Source organism: Mastomys coucha, unplaced genomic scaffold (genome assembly GCF_008632895.1).
Source record: "Mastomys coucha isolate ucsf_1 unplaced genomic scaffold, UCSF_Mcou_1 pScaffold18, whole genome shotgun sequence".
NCBI lineage: Eukaryota > Metazoa > Chordata > Mammalia > Rodentia > Muridae > Mastomys > Mastomys coucha.
The window spans coordinates 20,505,034-20,526,546 of NW_022196900.1; the positions used below are offsets into that span (position 1 = coordinate 20,505,034).

General features: G+C 42.0%; 2 protein-coding genes and 1 long non-coding RNA gene across 6 annotated transcripts in view; 2 read left to right on the plus strand and 1 right to left on the minus strand.

Moving 5' to 3' along the window:
* The window catches only part of Hsdl2 (hydroxysteroid dehydrogenase like 2), a 44,020-nt gene extending 39,364 nt beyond the window's left edge, over nt 1-4,656 (plus strand). For both annotated transcript variants that reach the window (XM_031377547.1, XM_031377548.1), the window contains one exon: nt 3,629-4,656. In XM_031377547.1, coding sequence (XP_031233407.1) covers nt 3,629-3,741 — 113 coding nt within the window. In that variant the 3' untranslated portion in view covers nt 3,742-4,656. The remainder of the gene's footprint in view (nt 1-3,628) is intronic.
* A 7,662-nt stretch (nt 4,657-12,318) lies between these two features.
* LOC116095340 lies at nt 12,319-14,885 on the minus strand. The gene is made up of 2 exons (XR_004120558.1): nt 14,756-14,885; nt 12,319-12,502 (listed from the first exon to the last, which is right to left on the minus strand). It is a non-coding gene; the product is annotated as an uncharacterized LOC116095340 (long non-coding RNA).
* Nucleotides 14,886-14,999: 114 nt separating this feature from the next.
* The window catches only part of Kiaa1958 (KIAA1958 ortholog), a 135,212-nt gene continuing 128,698 nt past the window's right edge, over nt 15,000-21,513 (plus strand). For 2 of the 3 annotated variants that reach the window (XM_031377550.1, XM_031377549.1), the window contains exon 1: nt 15,000-15,274. The gene's annotated coding sequence lies outside the window, so the exon portion shown is untranslated. The remainder of the gene's footprint in view (nt 15,275-21,513) is intronic. The other variant, XM_031377551.1, reaches the window with a different exon arrangement.

A 21,513-nucleotide genomic window follows, 5' to 3' on the forward strand; every position in this document is an offset into this window, starting at 1 on the left:
AAAAAAAAAAAAAAAAAAAAAAAAAGATTACCTTCCTACTAGAATCTTAAAGGTTTGGTTTGGATTTCCCCAAATTGCTAATGGTATCGAACCTTTAAAAATGTGCTTATTGGTTATCTGTGTGATATCTTAGAGAAATGTCTTTCTTTTTACAAGTTTGAGTATTATGTATATGGGTGTTTTGCTTGCATGTATGTCTGAGCACCACTTGCATGCCTAGTGCCTATGAAGACAGAGGAGGGTGTCAGATCCTCTTGATGTGGAGTGGAATTACAGACTGTTGTGAGCCCCCATGTGGATGCTGGGGAGCAAACTCAAGTTTTCTAGAAGAGCAGTAAGTGCTCTTAGCTCTGAGGCATCTCTTTAGCTCCCTCCTTTAAACTGAGTTTGTTTTGTCCATGAATTTAAAGAATTATTTTTATATTTCAAGGTATATTATATGCAAATACTTCTGTTTTTTACTTTCTTCCTTTTTTGTTTTGTTTTGTTTTGTTTTGTTTTTTGAGACAGGGTTTCTCTGTGTAGCCTTGGCTGTCCTGGAACTCACTCCGTAGACCAGGCTGGCCTTGAACTCAGAACTCAGAAATCTGCCTGCCTCTGCCTCCCAAGCACTAGGATTAAAGGCGTGCGCCACCACCGCCCGGCTTTCTTCCTTTTTTTAAAAGATTTATTTATTTTCTGTATATAAATGCTCTGTCTGCATGTACACCTGTGTGCCATAAAGGGCATCAGATCTCATTATATATAGATGGTTGTGAGCTGCCTTGTGGATGCTGGGAATTGAACTCAGAACCTCTGGAAGAACAGCCAGTGCTCTTAACCACTGAGCCATCTCTCCAGCCCCTCATTCACTTTCTTGATGCTATATTTCGAGGTAACATTTAAAACTGTTTGATAGTATAGTTACCTTTTTGTTGTTGCGTATGCTTTTAGTGTCGGATCCAAGACTCCCTGTCAAACTTAAGGTTACAAAGCTTTACCTTGTGCTAGTTACTTTTCTGTTGCTAAATGTGATAAGATGCCATGACCAAGGCCACTTACATAATGGAGAGTTTATTTGCCTTATGGTTCCAGAGGAAGTGTCCATGGGGGAGGCATGGCAGCAGGTGCACATAAGCTGAGAGCTCACATCTCAGCTGCACATGGTGGTGGTGGTGGGGACCGGGAGTGGACAGGGCTGTAAATTCTCAAGGCCTTCTTGAAATGGTGTGCTTCCTCCAGCAAGATTCACATCTGATGAATTCTGTACTCTTATACCTAACCAATACCACAAATTGGGAAACAGATGTTCAAATATAGGAGCCTACAGAGGACATCTACATTTAACCCACAATACCCCTCGTATTAAGACTTTAAAATTGTACTTCATACATTTAAGTCTAGATCCATTTTGAGTTAATATTTTACAGTGTGTGTGAGGCGGGGAATGAAGTGTGTGTGTGTGTGTGTGTGTGTGTGTGTGTGTGTGTGTGAGGTGTGTGGTGAGGTGCATGGGTGTGCATGCATGGCACTTCCGTGGAGGTAGCGGACAACTTTGTACATTCTGTTCACTCTTTGAACCTTTATGTGGGTTCTGGATATTAAACTCAGGTCACCAGGCTGGGCCATGTCTTTAGCCTCAATGTTGTTATTTCTTTATTATTATTACTAATCTCCAAAAGCATGGATTATTTTGGTGTTTTTTTCTTCTGCACCTGCATTTCCTATTAACTTCAGATCACTTCCTTTCGGGACTGGTGAGATGGTGGGTAAGAGCACCGATTGTCCTTCTGAAGGTCCTGAGTTCAAATCCCAGCAACCACATGGTAGCTCACAACCACCTGTAATCAGATCTGATGCCCTCTTCTGGTGCATCTGAAGACAGCTACTACAGTGTACTTGTAATAAAGAAATAATAAATAAATCTTAAAAGAAAAAAAAATCACTTCTTTTCTCTGTATTTTTTGCTTTGTTTTGAACCTGCATGTCACACAGCTGAGAGGTGAGATAAGTTACTAATGTACCAGACATATGTTGTTCCTTATAGGAGACATGAGCAGTGTCTCAAGTGGCAGAATGTTAGAAGTCGTAAATGATAGCTGGGCATACCTGAAGCACTGTCATATGAGCTGTGTGGCTGTGGCCAAGTTAAAATCCTCTTTGAGCCTCAGTTTTCCTGTTAATCAACCTTGTGCTCCACATTGAACTGACACTGAATTAATAGTAAAAAAAGAGGGGGAGGTATTTTTTTTCTATAGATAAATATTGTTTGTTAGTTGTTACAATTTTCTTTCATTCCTTCTTTCTTTCTTCTAATTTTTGGAGACAGGGTTTCTCTGTGTAGCCCTGGCATCCTAGAACTTGTTCTGTAGACCAGGCTGGCCCTGAACTCAGAGCCACCTACTTCTGCTTCCCAAGTGCTGGGGTTACATAACTATAATTCTGTTTGTAATACTTATATTACAAACTGGTTGAAAAATGCTAACATGAACTTCAAAGACTATACTTAAAAAATAATTTCTTAAATAGTGTGTGTGTGTGTGTGTGTGTGTGTGTGTGTGTGTCTGTGTGTCTGTGTCTGTATGTGGGTATGCCCATGTGTGTACAAGCATCCTCAGAGACCAGAAGCATCATCAGATACCCTGGAACTTGAGTGATGGGCATTTGTGAGCCACTGGACATAGATGCTAGGAAACAAACTCAGATCTTCTGAAAGATCTCTTAACCACTAAGCCAAATCTCCATCCCTACATACACTATACTAAAAATAAAAAGGTTTAGTATATGTGTTTCCATGTTTATATGAGTACACATGTTCAGGTACCACTATGCATGCATAGATGTCAGAGACAGCCTTGAGTGTCAGTCCTCACCTTCCAGCTTTAGACAAGGTGTCTTTGTTGTTTATTACTGTTTATGTGATGCTGTATTTCCACAAGCTTCCATGGAAAGCTGTCTCTGCTTCCCATCTCAAAGTAGGACCACTAGAATTGCAGCTGTGCACTATAGTGCCCAGATTTCCTTGGGCTCTGAGGATTTGCACTGAGGTCCTAACACCTGTGCAGCAAGTACTTTACCCACTGAGCCATCTCCCCAGCTCCTAAACACTATATATTTAATGGTCTTAGTTGTTTGTCTTGACATAATGTCACTGCTAAGCTCAGGCTGACTTTGAACTTATGACCCTCCTGTCTCAGCCCCCCAAGTGCTGGGGTTACAAGATGTATGCTGCCATGCCCAGCTTAATAATCATTTGTAAATATTTTGTACATTTTTACACCATTTGATTTCTTGAATTTAAACTTGAAATAGTTAAAGGGTTTAATGAGATTGGAAAATTAAATAACATAGTATTTGCCTACCAGAATTTATTGGGGGCTGTTTCTTTAGTACTATAACCAGTATATGTATAAATGCAGCATCTTTAGCTTCTTGCCATTACCTTCTGCTGACTGTTTCTTATATTATCTTTTGTATTGTATGGTATTGTTGACATCCAAGTCAGGAAGTGAGATTCCCTAGATAGTAATATGAAGTGCTGTGTAGACATGTCTGTGCTCTGGGAATTCTTCCTAGAGTGCCATGTTCTTCAAGTAGCATATTCCTTAGGACACTAACGGTGCTTTCTCTGTCTTATTTCTCATTTTAGGGAAATTAAAGCCAACCATGGCATTTATGTCAGGAAAGTTGAAGATTAAAGGAAACATATCCCTAGCAATCAAACTGGAGAAGCTAATGACCCAAATGAATTCCAGACTGTGAAGGACAAGAAGTAACAATGTTGACTCTTCTCCTCAGAAGTAAAAAGCTCAGCAGATAGAAATCTGTTGTCTCCCCCACTGTCTTATAAGGACATATAAATTTGTTCTGGAAAGAAGTAGAATTTCTGTATCTATAAGACTTGAAATTGTAACTTAAACAACTAACCAATCAAGTACAAGTTTAATTAAGTGGCATCCTAATATATTGTGGTTTTTCCCAATTTTCCCCTCTATGCCTTTATTTCATTCATTGTTTTCTTGCGGAAAAGTATGTATCATGAACAACCAGTTGGTATTAAGCAATAAAATTAGTTGTTTACAAAATGTATGTAAAATGAAGCTACTTTATCTTCACAAAGACAGTTGGGTGAGAAACTGCAGTATCATTTCTTTCTGTAACCCTGACTGGCTTGGGACTCACCCTGTAGACCAGGCTGACCTCGAACTCACAGAGATCTACCTGCCTCTGCCTCCTGAGTGCTTCAATTAAAGATGTGCTCCACCACCACCTGGCTTTTTTTTTTTTTCTAAAAGGACTTTTGTTTTGCCTGGCAGTGTTTTATAAACTTCAGCGCATAATACTTGAAGGCAAAATTTTGTTTAACTTATTATAAGCATTTATATTATTGATACTATTCTAGATATCTTAAAATTTTCAGCTTTTCCTTTTTTTTCCAAATGGGTTAACCCAATTGGCCTTAAACTGGGGTCAGTCCTCTTGCCTCAGCTTTTCTTAGTGCTATTATTATAGACATGATACACAATGCCTGACTTTATTGAATTTTCAAGTATAACATACAGAAATATAATTAACTTTGTCAGTATGCCTTATACCCTACAGTAGTTAGATCTACTCATTACCTTAGCAGCTTCTTAAAAACGTGTTATCTTCAAATAAAGATGAATTTATCTCTTCTTTCCATTCTATGTGCTTTTTATTTCTTTTTCTCGTCATATTACACTGACCTGCCAATGTATACTAATGAATACTAATGGTAAGAATGGATTTCCCCGCTAGGCAGTAGTGGCGCATGCCTTTAATCCCAGCACTTGGGAGGCAGAGGCAGGCAGATTTCTGAGTTCGAGGCCAGCCTGGTCTACAGAGTGAGTTCCAGGACAGGCAGGGCTACACAGAGGAACCCTGTCTCAAAACAAAAAAAAAAAAAAATGGATTTGGATTCCCCAACTTGAGGAATAAAGACCTGTCTCAAATATTGAACAATACAAAACAAAACCAATTTTATTTAATACATAAATCACTCTATAATTTATTCACTAAATGTATAATACAATGTTTTTCTTCCCAGAGTTAAGCAACCATCATCACAATGAACCGGGCGGGTGGTGGTGCACGCCTTTAATCCCAGCACTTGGGAGGCAGAGGCAGGCGGATTTCTGAGTTCGAGGCCAGCCTGGTCTACAGAGTGAGTACCAGGACAGCCAGGGCTACACAGAGAAACCCTGTCTTGAAAAACCAAAAAAAAAAAAAATTACCTTTTCCTCTCCCTCCATCCCTTCTTTCTTTTGTATCCTGTGTGGAGTCAGGGAACCACTTGTGGGAATCAGTTCTCACTTTCTACCATGTGGGTCCTCAGGATTGAACTAAGGTCGTCAAACCTTCACATACTGAGCCATCTTGCAGGCCCCAGTCAGAATGTTTTTATCACCCTTCCCCATACATGCACTTTAGTATGTCTCCCATCAACAAAGGATTTCAGTTCTATGCAACTTCCTCTTGCTCCTGACTTGCCTGTTCTGGACATATGTGGAAAGTCACACTCATCACTTTCCTGATAGGCTTCCTTCACTTGGTAGTATTCCCGAGGTTTATTCATGCCATATAGATATCAAATTTTGATACATTTGTTTCATTGACATGCACTTGAAATCCTGTTGTACTCTGTCACCTTTGGCCGACTCAAACCTTTTCTTCTCACGCAGGAATTCATGCTGGGTATAATGGCTCTGCTAAAATTCTGCTACATTGGTTGATGATATAGTCCACTTGTTTTTCATACCTGTGACTCAAACCAAACATACTTGACAGCTATTAACCACAATTAAAACAAAAACAACAAATCTACTAGAACACCATCAGAGTCTTGGGAAAAAAAATCTCTTTGCTAATGTTTTCAAAAACGACCCAATCTGCAACCTGTGGGTGGACCTAATGAACAAACACAGTACCAAAGATTTAATTTCCTTTTAAAAATTATTTAATTTTATGTTTATGAGTGCTGTATATATGTGTACCATGTATGTGCTTGGTGCTCATGGAGGTCAGAAGAGGACATCAGGTTCCTAGAACAAGTTACAGATGGTTATGAGTCACCATGTGGGTGCTGGAACCAATCCTAGGTCTTTTGCAGGAACAGTAAGAGCCACCACTGAGCTATCTCTTCAGCCCCAATTTCATTTCTTTCTGCCTCTTTTTTGCCCACTAGTTAAGTGTCCTGCTCTCTCCAGATCTGTTAGCCTCTTGTCAACACCTCCAACTTTCTTGAGATCTGAGAAAAAAAAAAAGTCTGTGCTTTATTCATTTTGGATCCTGAATCTAACTTTTGGTCATGGCTCTAGAAAGTCACTATTGTAGATTACAGTAAAACAAAACAAAACAAAAACAAAATCACAAGGAACATTACTTCATTCCTGTTTACTGCCAACTAAATTATACAGATTGATGGACATTTGAGTTTTTCTAAGTTTGGGGCTATTATGAATAATGCTGCCTGTGAATGTTCATTTAAATTATTTGTGCTGATATATTTTCATTTTTCTTGGTTATATACCTAGAAGTTCTGTATGGTAATTTTACTTAACCTTTGGCAGAATTGCCATTTCCAAAGTGCATAGTACCCTTCAATTCCACTAGCACCAAAGTGGAATTCTCCTACTCACATCTTTATTAGAGAGTGTTTCCTGCCTTTGTCATATTCATCTTTCTGGATGCACACTTGCCATCTGTCTTAGGGATTTACTGCTGTGAACAGACACCATGACCAAGGCAACTCTTATAAAAAAAAAAATTTAATTTGGGAGGGCTTGCATGTTCAGCGGTTCAGTCTGTTATCTTCAAGGCAGGAGCATGGCAGGAGGAGCTGAGAGTTGTACACCTTCACCTGAAGGCTGCTAGGACTGAGGTATTAACACCTACATCCACAGTGACATACCTACTCCAACAAGGACACACCTCCAAACAGTGCTACTCCTTGACCCAAGTATATTCAAACTACCACATTCCACTCCCTGGCCCTCAAAGGCTTGTTCAAACACATGGGTTTATGGGGGCCATACCTAGCCACAGCATAATAAAAAATAGATCTAGTTCAACTTTCAAAGTCCCCACAATCTCTAGAAGTCTCAACAATGTTAAAAGTTCAAATTTCAAAGTCTCTTCTATGATCCATCCAATCACTTATCAGCAATCCCCAAAGCAATACAGGAAACCAGTTGGGCAAACTTTAAATGCTGCATCTTCATGTCTGATGTCAAAGGAGTCTTCAGATCTCCACTCCTTTTTCATCTTTGTTGACTAGAACAAAGTTCTCTCTCCTGGGCTGGTTCCACTGCCTGATAGCAGCTTCCCTCAGCAGATAGACCACAGCTCTGTCATCTTTAACATCTTGGGATCTCCAAGGCAACTTTAGTGTTATAGCTTCTTGTTCCAATGTCTGGGATTCACACATCATCATCTGGGCTCCTCCAAAGGGCTTGGGTCACATCTCCAGCTCTGCACTCTGTAGCACTATAGGCTCTGGTTGACTCCATTCCACCACTGCTGTTGTTCTTGATGGTCATGCTATAGTATTGGCATTTCCAATACTTTGGGGTCTTCTCCTGCAACTAGGCTTCACCAATATATTCTCATAGGCTCTCTTCATGGTGCTAAGCCTCAACTCCTTTGCATGATCCCTTCAGTCCTGGGCCATCAATTACAACTGAAGCTGTGCCTTCACCAGTGGCCTTCCATGGCCTCTTACAGTGCCAAGCCTCAGTGGCTCTTTATAACCCCTTCATGCCTTCAAAACCAGTACCACCTGAGTGACTCTTTACACATTACCAAGTCCAGCTGCAACATGGGGTACAACCTTGGCTATCTCTGGAACACAGTTTTGTTCTCTCAGAAAATACTTCCCAGAAGATTTCACCTCAGTGATGCTGGTCTCCTCCTCCTTCTTCTTCTTCTTCTTCTTCTTCTTCTTCTTCTTCTTCTTCTTCTTCTTCTTCTTCTTCTTCTTCTTCTTCTTCTTCTTCTTGTTCTTGTTCTTGTTCTTCTTGTTGTTGTTCTTGTTCTTCTTGTTCTTGTTCTTCTTGTTCTTGTTCTTCTTGTTGTTCTTGTTCTTGTTCTTCTTCTTCTTCTTGTTCTTGTTCTTCTTCTTCTTCTTCTTGTTCTTCTTTTCTTCTTTTGGTTTTTCAAGACAGGGTTTCTCTGTATAGCCCTGGCTGTCCTGGAACTCACTCTGTAGACCAGGCTGGCCTCAAACTCAAACCTGCCTCTGCCTCCCAAGTGCTGGGATTAAAGGCGTGTGCCACCACCGCCCAGCTTGCTGGTCTCTTCTTAATCACTGCTTTCTTAGCTTCAGCTAACCAGCACCAGTTGTCCCAGTAGTCCCTTCTATTCTGGATTCTAAAGCCAGAGCCACATGTCTGAAGCTGCCAGGTTCTGTTCCTTGCTGGGGCTGGAACATGGCCCCCTTATTCTATTACCAGCTTTCTGTTTTCCAACTCCTTCACTGCCTAAACTTGGCTGTCAGGGAATTTGCTCTGTAGATTGTCCTTGAACTCAGAGATCTGCATGGCTCTGTCTCCTGAATACTAGGATTAAAGGTGTGGACCACCACACTTGTACTTAAGCTTTTCTTCACCTAGAACTTGCTCTGTCCCAGGCTGGCCTTGAATTCAGAGATCTGCTTGGCTTTGTTTCCTGGAATTAAAGTTGTGTACAACCCTGCCTGAACCTAAATTTAGCTGGGTAGGATCATGCCCCAAAGTCCCACTTCCTTAATCTGTTGTCTCCTAGAATATAGGATTCAGCTCCATTCTACTTCCTAGTGTCCCTTTAATACTTAAACCATATGTATTTTTTCTTTCTCAGCTTGCTCCTTTTCATTAAAATGCTCTTCATAAGAGTGAACTTTAGTAATCACATGACAGAATTTATAGCAGGCTGTTTTGAGACTTCCTTTTTCTTTTTCTTTTTTTTTTGTTTTTTTTTTGGTTTTTTGAGACAGGGTTTCTCTCTGTAGCCCCGGCTGTCCCGGTACTCACTCTGTAGACCAGGCTAGCCTCGAACTCAGAAATCCGCCTGCCTCTGCCTCCCAAGTGCTAGGATTAAAGGCGTGCGCCACCACCGCCCGGCTTCTTTTTTTTTTTTAAATATGGAACAGACACTATGATCATGGCAACTCTTATACAGATAACATTTAATTGGGGCTGGCTTATGGGTTCATAGGTTCTGTCCATTATTATCAAGGTAGCAGCATGGCAGCATGCAGGCAGGCATGGTACAGGAGGATCTGGGAGTTCTACATCTTTATCTGAAGGCTGCTAGGAGAAGACTGGCTTTCAGGTAGCTAGGACTAAGGTATTAAAACCTACAGTGACACACCTACCCCAACAAGGCCACATCTTCAAATGGTGCTACTCCCTGGGCCAAGCATATTCAAACTATCACATCATCCTATTGTGGTTTTGGTTTATATGTCCCCAGTGGATTCTATTTGGTTATTTTAAAATCCTAATGTGTACTAAAATCCTCCATTCTGTCATGTATGACCTGGTCATATTAATCACAGCTATTCTAAGGGTCTATCTATTGATCAGGACATTTGAGACATATGTATATGCTTTGACTGTCCTTTCCATTTTGGACTTTATTCTTTTTTTTTTGATCATATATGTGATGCCAGGTATTATGTATTAAAATTTTTTTAAAAAGCCCCTCCACCAAAGATTTATTTTTTGCAGACAGAATATTGGAACTTCATCAACCAGGGATGGAAGTAGTTCAAGACTTAGTTGTGGGTGGGACCAATTTGATCTGATTTTGCTCAAGACAATCTGGTTCATGAACAGCCTCAGTTGAGACACTGAGGTGTTGAATCAGGACCAGCTTCCTATTTAATAACTCTTTCTAGTAGTGTCTTATTTAGGGTTACTACTGCTGTGATGAAACACCAAAAGCAAGTTGTGGGAGTAAAGCACTTATTTGGCTTATATTTCCATATCACAGTTTATCATTAAAGGAAGTCAGGACAGGAACTCATGCAGGGCAGAAATCTGGAGGCAGGAGCTGATGATGATGCAGAGGCCATGGAGAAGTGCTGCTTTCTGGCTTGCTCCCCATGGCTTGCTCAGCCTGCTTTCCTCCAGAACTTGGGACCACCTGTCCAGGGATGGCACCACTATAGTAGCTGGACCTTCCCACATCAATCACTAATTAAGAAAATTTCTTACAAGCTTGCCTACAGCCAGGTCTTATGGAAGCATTATCTCAATTGAGGCTACCTCCTCTTAGATGACCCCAGCTTGTGTGAAGTTGACATACATAAAACTATCCAGCACCACCAGACAGCTAAAGATATCTGTTTTACAATGTTTCCTGTAGCAGTTTCTTTTCATTGTCTGGTTTCTTGTTGCTTGTTTTGCAGGTAAGGAACCCACAAGTTCTTTGGGGCAAACTGGCATATAGAATGACTATTTTTTAATAATGATTTTTTATTATTATATGTAAGTATGTGTAAGTAGCTGTCTTCAGACACACCAGAAGAGGGCGTCATCTCTTTATGGATAGTTGTGAGCCACCATGTGGTTGCTGGCATTTGAACTCAGGACCTTCGGAAGAGCAGTCAGTGCTCTTACCTGCTGAGCCATCTCTCCAGCCATATAATGATTTATTTATTTTATGTATATGAATACACTGTAGTTGTCTTCAGAGACACCAGAAGAAGGCATCAGACTACATTGCAGATGGTTGTAAGCCACCATGTGGTTGCTGGGAATTGAACTCAGGACCTTTAGAAGAGCAGTCAGTGCTCTTAACTATTGAGCCATCTTTCCAGCCCTCTAGAATGACTTTTTTGTTTTGTTTTGTTTGTTTTGTTTTGTTTTTCGAGACAGGGTTTCTCTGTATAGCCCTGGCTGTCCTGGAACTCCCGCTGTAGATCAGTTGACCTTGGACTCACAGAGATCTACCTGCCTCTGCCTCCCAGGTGCTGGGATTAAAGGTGTGTGCCACTGCTGGGTGGTGGTGGTGCACGCCTTTAATTCCAGCACCTGGGAGGCAGAGGCAGGCGGATTTCTGAGTTCCAGGTCAGCCTGGTCTACAGAGTGAGTTCCAGCACAGCCAGGGCTATACAGAGAAACCCTGTCTCGAAAAAACCAAAAAACCAAAAAAAAAAAAAAAAAAAAAAAAAAAAAAAAGGTGTGTACCACCACTGCCCGGGGAATTTTTTTTTAAAGATGTATTTATTTACTTCATGTATATAGGTACAGTGTCACTGTTTTCAGACACACCAGAGGACAGCCTTGGATGCCCATTACAGATGGTTGTGAGCCACCACGTGGTTGCTAGAAATTGAACTCCTGGGCCTCTGCAAGAGCAGTCCGTGCTCTTAACCGCTGAGCCATCTTTCCAGGCCAATAATTTTTTTCTAACAGGATTTCTGATTTTAGTTGGAAAATCCATGGAGATTGAATACAACTTGTTTAGAATTTTCATAAGTCTTTTGATTTTTTTTTCTAACAGAACTTTGGTCAGAAATCCTAAGAATTACTTAGAGATCTGCCAAATGTTTAGAATGTTTTCTAGCAGCTATCCAGAGAAGGCTGTCTGAAGAGCAAACATAGCTCTTTTAGAATTTTTTCTAAAATCAAAATCAGAAAACCAAGAATTTTTTTTTTAATAGTAGTTTTTCTTACTTTGGTCAGAAAACCCATTGAGCTATCCAGAGAGCTTTTATTTGTTTTCTTTTTTTTCTTTTGTTTCCTTTTTTTTTCCAGAGAGCTTTTAGAATTATTTACTAACAAAGCAGAAAGCTAGCTGTCTCAACCAGAGACGGTTTTTTTGTTTTTTAGTTTTTTTTGAATAGCAAGAAAAGGTGTCCAGAGCAGAGCAGATTATATATAGAGAGAGCAGTCTGGAAAGCCATCTAGCTCAGTTGAACGTAGGCCACCATCTCGGACCCATGATCTGAATTCCAGTCTTTTCTTTTCACTGCTTCCAGACACTCCCTCTGCCAGGAACTCAGACCTAGCCAAGGTTGGTCCTTGGCACATTTTTGTTTTATTGTGTTTTGTTTGAGATAGGTGTGTGTGTGTGTGTGTGTTATGACCTTTTGATTCCAGGAGGGGAGGGGTCTGGTGGAATTTTCTAAAGTTCCTGAGCTGACCTCTTCAAGATCTTATACTTTAAATTTTTGTCTTCTGAGGGTCTTCCATTTTGTTTTGCATAGTGGCTGCACCTTCTCATATCAGCAACACAAAAGGATTCCAATTTCTCCACTGGAGTACATTTTAGGAAGCCGTAGCAATTAACTATGAAAGGCCTTTTGCTTTACTTCAAGTAGATTTCACTGGGTCAAAGTATTTACATGTTTTTATTTAGCTCATAGGAGAATGTTTAAGACTGCCATCAGCTTGGGGGGTTGGGAAGGTGGTTCAGCTGTGGGGAGGACTCAGGTTTGACTCCCAGCACCAACACGGCAGCTCACAAAGGTCTCGAACTCCAGTTCCAGTGCCTTTTCTGACCTCAGTGGGCCATCCTGCATATGGTACATAGACATACACAGGCAAAATACATGTAAAATAAAATACTTTTTGTTTGTTTTGTTCTTTGAGACAGGGTTCCTCTGTATAGCCCTGGCTGCTCTGGAACTCACTCTGTAGACCAGGCTGGCCTCGAACTCAGAAATCTACCTGCCTCTACCTCCCAAGTGCTGGGATTAAAGGCGTGTGCCACAACCGCCCAGCTAAAATACTTAAAAAAAAAAAATCAGGCTGGAGAGATGGGTCAGTGGTTAAGGGCACTGCCGACTTGTCCAAAGGTCCCAAGTTCAATCTCCAGCAACTACATGATGGCTCATGACTATCTGTAACAGGATTTGATGCCCTCTTGAGATATGTTTGAAGACAGAATATACTCACATACATAAAATAAATAAACTAAAAAAAAAAAAAAAAAAAAAAAGAGTATCAGCCCTAAACACCTCAAGATTGTGAGGGGCTGGTGGAAGTTGCTGTGCAGGAAAGAACTGACTAATGTGGCAACTGAAGTCATCTGATATGCCAGGGATGATCTTGGATCCTTAGTTTACAATCTGTCACATTCTCATCTCTTACCTACCTCAGTAGGAATGAGTGAGATTTCCTATCACAGGAGGGGTGAGATCAAGATGTGGATAGTACCTTAGGCTAATCAGGTTATTTCTAAGTATGACTTCCTACCATTATACATGTTTTGGAAAGGGCTCAGTGCTGGGAGGAGAAAAGGAGTCTGGAGCCAGCAGATGAACTGAGCTCCAACAACGAACTATATACTCAAGATTTCTTAGTTGCTCTAAGCCTCAGTTTCTGAAAACTAAAACTACAATCATCTTATGAACTGCAATATCACTTCTCAGTATGTACTTAAAAATGTGGGTCTGGAGAGATGGCTCAGTGGTTAGGATCACTAGTTGCTCTTCCAGAGGACCTGGGTTTGATTCCCAACACCCACAAGGAAGCTCACAACCATCTGTAATTACAGTTCCAGGGCATTTGATACCCTCTACTGCCCTGGGAGGGTATCCAGGGCATCTCTGGTACAGAGATATTCATGTAGGCAGAACACCCACACACATAAAAACAATTAAAACTTGTACCAAATTTTCTATAGAATAGTTAAGAGCACCAGTTTTGTAGGGTTCCTAGGACTAACTGAATTAACAACCTACTAAGTGCTTGGCGCAAACTTATCTGGTAGGTGCTATGAAAAGGTTTTTTTTTTTTTTTTTTTTTTTAAAAGAACATGTAGCCTTGTCTCAGTAGTGCCATGCTGTGTAGGTAGCTTTCAGTCCCTGGTGTACTAGAGTACCACTCAGAGTTTTAGCTCCTGAGGTGGGATGAATGTGTCGACTTGAAAGTACAGCTCTGAGCTCAGTGAGTCTATTCTTGAGCCAAACACGAATGATGACCCAGCAACATGGATTCAGATTGCCCTGAAAGAAATGCTGGACTGAGGAAGCGGTTACATTAGCTTTTTAAAAATCAGTTACAGAAGAAAGAAAGTCATAAAATGCATACATTTATCAAATGGCAGGGCCTTGCAGGTTGGTGGATTACAGCAAAGTGGGCCAAACTTACAGGTTTCAGGTACTGATGAGATTTGTAGCTTTTGACTCGGTGGAAGCTAGCTGTCAGCTGACAATACTTTTCTTCTCTCTTCTTTTTATTATTACTATTACTATTATTATTAATGGACGTTTTGTTGTTGTTATTATTATTAATGGTTGTTTTGCCTGCATGTATGTCTGTGCAACACTGTGTCAGTACTGCGGGGCCTGAACTCCAGGCTGTTGTGAGCTACTGCTGGGAACCAAACTTGGTGTTCTGGAAGAGCAGCCAGTGCTCTTAACCACTGAGCTGTCTCTCTAGCCACTGCTAAAAAGACATTATTAAAGGTCATGAGGGTATTAAGTTTGATAGGTAGGCAATAAATGGCTTCCAAAGGCACTAAAAAAAGCCCAAGATAATTTGGCTGCGGTCCAGCCGTGAAGTTAAATTATTAAGCCTTGTAGAATCTTTAACACCTTGCAACATTTTTCCCCCTGAGAATTCCAGTTTATTACAGGTGTGTGGGTGTGATGCGGCGCGGGTACACTGTGGGTCCCAGGCCACCGGGCACAACTCTGCCGAGGTGTCACACACCTCTCAAGCGATCAAGCAAGCTTTGCTTACTCCCCGGGTTTAGGCTGAACTGCGTGGAGACCAGGACAGCCGACAGGCGCGGAAAGTGGCAGAAACCGTGGGTCCTGTACCTGTCGAAGCGGCGGGGGGCCGAGCTCCGCCGGCTGGGGCTGCGCTCGTCGGAGGCAGGAGCTTGGCCCGCGCCCCCTTCGGGGAGCGAGCGCCGCGGGTCGAGTACCTTCCGCGGGCGTCGCTACACACTTCCTGTAGGTCCCGGCGCCCGAGGAGCGCTTCCGGTGCCGGCTGGAGCCGGGGTCCGAGCCCCCGCCCCGCCCCTCTCCGGCCCCGCCCCGCCCCACGCGGCCCCGCCCCCGCGCTCCAAGCCGGGCGCGCGGAGCCCGGGGCGCACGGAGCGGCGCGCGCCGGTGGCCGAGCCAGGCTGGCGCCCGCGCCCCCACCGCACCACCGCCGTCAGCCGCCGCGCGGCCCGCGGGGCGCCCCTCCCGCTTCACCGACTCCGGCCCCAGGGCCTCCGGCCGAGGTGCTGCCGCCCTCCGTGCCGCCGTCCCTTCCCCGTCCAGCTCGGGCCGCCGGGCTCCCGCAGGCCCCACCGTCCGCGTTCCTATGGACAGACGCACAGACACCTGCAGGTGGGTGAGAGCCCGCGCGGGGCTGGGGAGCACGCGGGCGCGGGGCCTCTTTGTGTGTGGGCGGCCGCGCTGTGACCCTCGGAACCTTCCTTTTGTCTGCTCTGGGCCAGCGAGGCGGGAGGGCGCTAGGGGCGGAGGGGTCTGCGGGCGCAGAGCCCGGCGCGCACGGGTTCGCGGCCCGCGGCGTCTTGGCGGGGACTGTCCGTGAGCCGGCGTCCCGGAGCCGGGCTGGAGGGCGGGACGGAGGAGGAACGGTCTGCCCAGCTAGTTGCAGAGTCTGAGGCACCTCGGGGCTCTGCCGGACTAGCTTGGTTGTCGGGAGGTACCGGGAGGTGCGTGTGGGGCGTGTAAAGGAACGTGCGGCGCTTTGCTCCCTTATTTATTGTTTCTAACGGAGGAGGGCTTTCTCCCAAAGGCTCCCCCCCAATCTGAGACTGCGCACATTGATTTGTGTTTGTTATCGGATAGATCAAGAAATCTAGTGTCCTGCAGAGGGTGAGCTGACCAGCAACATATCAGATCAAACAAACAAACAAACAAAAAATGTTTGTGGTTTTCTTATGGCTGTCATTAATTTAAAATTTTAAAGGTCAGGCAGTGACTTAAATGGAGAAAATCGAACATTTTTTTTTTTTAAATATTTTTGTTTTGAAGTTTTGGAATAAAGTTTTTTTTTTTTCTCGTGGTCGTTAGGATTATCACTGATAGAGTGGTCTACCTATTAAACAGTTAACTGGAGTGTCTTGTAGTGACAGCTTTTACAGGAGGGCTTGCATTAGAGGGTAAAACATAATAGTCTTTCCATGAAGGCTAAAACCTTTGTTTTCCGTTTCAAGATAGGAGATTTTTTTTCATATCAGATGAAGAGAACGTGATGTTAGAAGTGATTTTCCCACCGGTATTTCCTTATTTCACACGATGCCATTATGTATTCCGTGCATACAAACCAAGGGCTGGGCTGGTGTATGTTAGATGTAGTGTTTTGCGAGGTGGAAGGTAGTAGTAGCTCTGATTTTTCTTATTTGATTAGCTGGCTAGCTTCGTGAACAGTTGCTGTGTTCATAAATGATGAAATAATAAAGTAAGTCCAGTAAGCAGTCATAAAATTCATTTCACAGACTCACGTTTTCTATGTAGGTATGGGGTTATGCCCTGTGTTAATCTGTTTGTTCCTCACTTTTAGAAACTTTATTTTTGTCTACTGTGAGAATTCATATTGACCTACATAAGTCTTACTGTTAACTGGGAGTGGTTTTTGGTTTTGTTTTTAATAGTTTTGAGGAGCACTAAATAGTCATTTGGAGAAAATGGAAGATTCCTTAAAAGAAAAAAATTTAAATTTGAAGAGAAAAATACTATGGTATGAAAGCTCCTTAAATTTCTATTAAGTTGTTAAAAATTTAAGAAAAAGTACAGTTCAATGTACTTTTATTCAAGTACTCTATTTTTTCATAAAAGAATTTAATATGCTTAAAATAGTGACTTTTTTCCGAGAGAAAAATTTACCCTAGATTCCTGTCCCAGTTACATTAGATTAACGATATTGTATACTGAAATTTTATAAGTTATCAGACTATACATTTATACACACTTAATGTCTAGAAGCAGCTTCATCTACCATAGTTGATCAGGTTTTGTTGTGACTTCCGGTCTAGATTAGGTAAATGGATTTAAACTACACAAAGGGACTGAGCTTAGTGTGTAGCTCTGGTCCACCCTGGCCTAACCCTTTCCGCCCTCCCTTATGGGTAGCTTAAAGAGGAGTCTTGAGTTGGGTCTGTCATTATTAGCAGGAGCGGGGAGTTCTAGAACAACGTCAGAGTTGCAGCTCTTTGGCACTGGTTGAAATACTAAAGAAGACAGGCTAGCAAACTGAATTGCTTGTTTGTGTATTTATTAGACCGTCAGTGGCAGCGATAAAACAAACAAAGCATCTCTGTGAAGTGGGGGAGGCGTTGGCAGTGCCAGGGCTGTGCTGGGAATGCCTGGGATCAGTGCCTTTATCGGTGCTGGCTGAGAGATACCTTGTCTTTTCATTTCTTTTTGACTGGTGTGTCGATGTTAATGTTTTTTTCTGTGTAATTAATAGTGGTGTAATCAGAAGCATTCCAGAGTGGCTTATATATTTTTTATTTATTTTCCTTTTAGTCAGTTGGTGTCTATGAGGGCATATAAATTTTTTGTCTTTTTGGATTTTTTTTTTAACCTTACAACAAATAAATGCTCCTTGCAGAAAATTTGTGACAGTGGGCCTTTAAAATGAAGTTGCCATTTAGCTGTTTTTTGGGTTCTAGTGTAGTAAAATAGAAAACTGGGAGGTAACGGATTTGCTCTTCAGAGAGAGACCTGTGACTCCCGGGACTTGTTCTTTCCTTTGAGGACTTTTGGTCGTGGTTGTGTCCATGTCCTGCCTGTATTGTGCCCCCAGTTCTCTGTGGCCTGGTGAGAGCTGTGATAGGAGCTGCTCATTGTAGGTCTTGTCATTTTGCACTAAGAGCACAAGCCCATGCTGCTTGCTGACATGCAGAACTCATTCTTGGATTAATGTCCTGGTACCAGATGTATGAGGCTGGCTCCCAAGACGCTTTCCCTCCTAAATACTGTCAAATAAAGAAGCTGAAGATTGGAGAGAAGCCATTTATTTGGAACAGTTTATTTTATGGCAGTTTGTGTTTATAAAGAAACCTGCTCATAATATTTACTTGAGGGATCTACATAGTTCCCGAAGAAGCCCCCCAGGTTCCTCCCCACCCCCACCCGCCCCCTCCCGCGTTAAGTTTCCACAGAGCCTAGCTGTCCTGTGATACTTCTTGAGTTTGCTTCTGATTAGTTGATTTATGGACTTTATTTACCAGCGTGATTGGAGAATTCTTTGGCTAGTCTGAAATTGCACTCTGTCTGTGCTCTGGTCGGTTTCCTAGGAAACAAATGTACTGCATAGATTCCATAATGAGGACTGTGGTTGGCTAGTGACTGTGTAAATTCTGTTGTTTGGTAAAGCTTAGTCTCAAATTCAAATAAAGGTCAAGAAAGCAAAAGTAGTGAAAATGCAAATTTGGGGATTTTATTTTGTATCCAGTGCCAACAACGTTTTAACCGGCTTCCCTGGAGAAAGGCAAGCTCCCCAGCAGTGTTCATTTGTTTTGCAAAGTCTTCTCATACTAGAGATGCTGGTAGCAGAAGTTGTTGCCGAAGTGACAACAGCAATGTATTTCAGAAATGTGTTCTTACACTCACAAATCGTGCAGAGAGCAAAGGGGCAAGGTGTAGAACATCAGAAATATTTTTATACCTAGAAGGAAGTAGCATGTATATTTCAAAAAAAATTATGCAACTTTACATGAAATAGAACTTTAAAAACTTAAAAGTATTAGACAAACTTCTAAAAAATACATTAAAATTATACCATACACTGATGTATTTATAATGTAGGTGTTTTTTTCTTCTGATCTGTCTGAACTTTGCCCTAGAACTGCAAGTTAGAGACCGGCTTTCCTCTCTTCCTTCCTGCTCCCCTCTGGAACTCTGGCTCCTGTGGCCCTAGATACAGGATGAAAAGGAAAGATACTGCAGTTGCTGACAGGCAAAAGAAAGACAAGAAGCTTATAGAGAACCAGACCTCTCCTTTTCTTTTTCTTTTTTTTTCTTTCTGCTCTACAAAGTGAGTTCAGGGACAACCAGGGCTAAAAAGAAAAACCTTGTCTCTAAACAAACCCCATAAGCCCCTCTTTTTCGATTGTGGAACTTGCTATGTATAAGTCACAGTTAATTATTGTTCTGCTGGGGCATGGCCACCCTCTATACAGCTTTCCAAACAGCATTACATTATGGGTGGCTTAAACAGGAGTTTATTTTCTATTAATCCTTCATGATAGAAGCATGAGGTCTGGGTTTCTGTATGGTCGGGTTCTTCTGAAGTTTCCTTGAATTGGTTTCCTTCTGCCTGTCTAGGTCTTAATTTTATTTTGTAAAGATGTCAATCATTTGAAGGATTATATGGATTAAACTACCTATATACTTCATTTTACCTTAATTACTTCTTTTGAAGGCCTTACCTCCAAAGATAAGTTACTTTTTTAAGGTGCTGGTGGTTAGAACTTGAGAGATTAATCTGAGGTAGGATTTCTTGTTGAACCTAGAGCTTATTGATTCAGTTTGGTTGGCAGGGCAGTGTGCTCCATGATCCTCCTGTCTCAGCCTCATCATAGGGATTGGCGTTATAGCCATGTAACCTTGTACCTGACTTTTACATGGATGCTGGGGCTCTAAACTCAGGTCCTCATATTTGTGCTATCTCCCCAGTCTAAGGAATGGACTTTGAGAGGGAAAAAAAAATAAGACAAGAGTGTGGGATACAAAATAAATATAAATGTAAGATGTTTTACTAGTTGCTTTTATAACAAACTAATACAGAGCAGTCCTTTTACAAAACACAGAAGTTCTCATAGCAGGGCTGTTGGTTCGGCCTCTGTTGTGTGGAGTTTGATGTAAGCCTTACATTTGAATGAATCACAGAGTGTATGGCATAGTCTGTGCTTTCATCAGCTTTGAACAGAGGAATGGACAGTTGGCCCAGGTAGAAGCTGATGAAGTGTTTGGTTTTTTGTGCTAACTACTGGGGTTGCTCCCTGGGCTTCATTGCCAGGAGGATTGTACATCTCATCAAATTTCTTTGTGTGTGACAGCAGTGTTTGTTTCTCGTTTGTAACCTTTAGTGTCCAAGTAGTATGTTCCACTGAATCATTCATGTGCCTTCCAGCATGCTGGCACTTTTGATCCTATATTGTACATGGGTTCCTTGAGGCAGGGCTGGTGGCCATCAGGAGCCCTGTGGGTTGGGTCTTCTTAACTTACTGATTTTGTCACTGAGTACCAGGCTCAGATAAGCAATGTGTCAACTCTATGTGGTTAAAAATAAAGTAGGTAGCCGGGTGGTGGTGGCGCACACCTTTAATCCCAGCACTTGGGAGGCAGAGGCAGGCGGATTTCTAAGTTCAAGCCCAGCCTGGTCTACAGAGAGAGTTCCAGGACAGCTAGGGCTATACAGAGAAACCCTGTCTCGAAAAACAAAAACAAAAAAACCCAAAAAACAAAAACCAAAAAAAGAAAGAAATGTTACTTTACTATAGTGATGTGCAGACTCCTGTGAAAGGTCAGCTATAACAACCTTACTTTTTCAGGTCATAATTATAGTTGTTAACTGAGCATCTCAGAAGCAGGCAGGGGAATATGTAATGTAAACACACTAGCACTGTTTGTACTCTGTTAAGAGGGGTTTGTTTGGTAAGCCAGGCTGTGAATTGCAATTGGTTACAAATCATAGTTTGTAGACTCTTATTCCATTGTATTCTGGTGAAATGGACTATTGTCACAGGAGGACTGAGACTGAATGCAGCGCCGCATGTGTCCTATGGGGGCAGTGTGCCATGGAACTCTATCTCCAGTTTGGATTTTCTTACAGGCAACTTTATCTCTGCCTAGATACCTAAAGGGCATTTTCCTCTATTAACTGTGTCTTGTCAATTTTCCCAGATATAAAATGTATTTTGCTATATGGCCCAAATATGTTAATCTATTATAACTTTTAGTATTAATTGTATTTTATTGCTTCCGTTTTATTTGCGTGTGCCACTGTGCCTGGCTATTCCTCATCCTTTAGTCCCTTTACTCGTCTTTTCATGACATACATCTACTGAGCTTTAGTGATCCTTTCAGTGTTTCTGGTCTTTGTCCTTTTCTTTCTTAGTCTATCTTGAATTTTCTTTGTGTATCCTTTGTCATCTAACCATTGTATGTTTTTAGCTTTTTTGTGTGTGTCTCTCTGTCCCTCCACTCCCTACCCCAGCTGTACTGTTCTTTCTGTCTCTGTGTCTTTCTTGTCTCATGTAACCCAAGCTGTCGGTAAACTCCCTGTATAACCAATGATGGCTTGAACAACTAACTCCTCCTTGTACCTCTCAGGGGCTGAGAGTACAGACACTGAAATACTGGGTTACGGTGCATCTGCTTTGAACCATATTTTGTGGTAAACCTTTATTGGCTTCATTGTTCAGTTCTTGTTCATTATCTTCACGCTCCCTTTCATGGGATGGCTTGGCTTTCTTCTCATGTTTGTATTACATAAGCTATCCATGCCTGTATTTTAGAGTGAGCTTGCTGTGCTGTGGATAGAAAGCTGTCTTACATTCATGGGTCAAGATTTTTTCCCTTATTGCTCTTGTGAAGTACTTTTAAATATG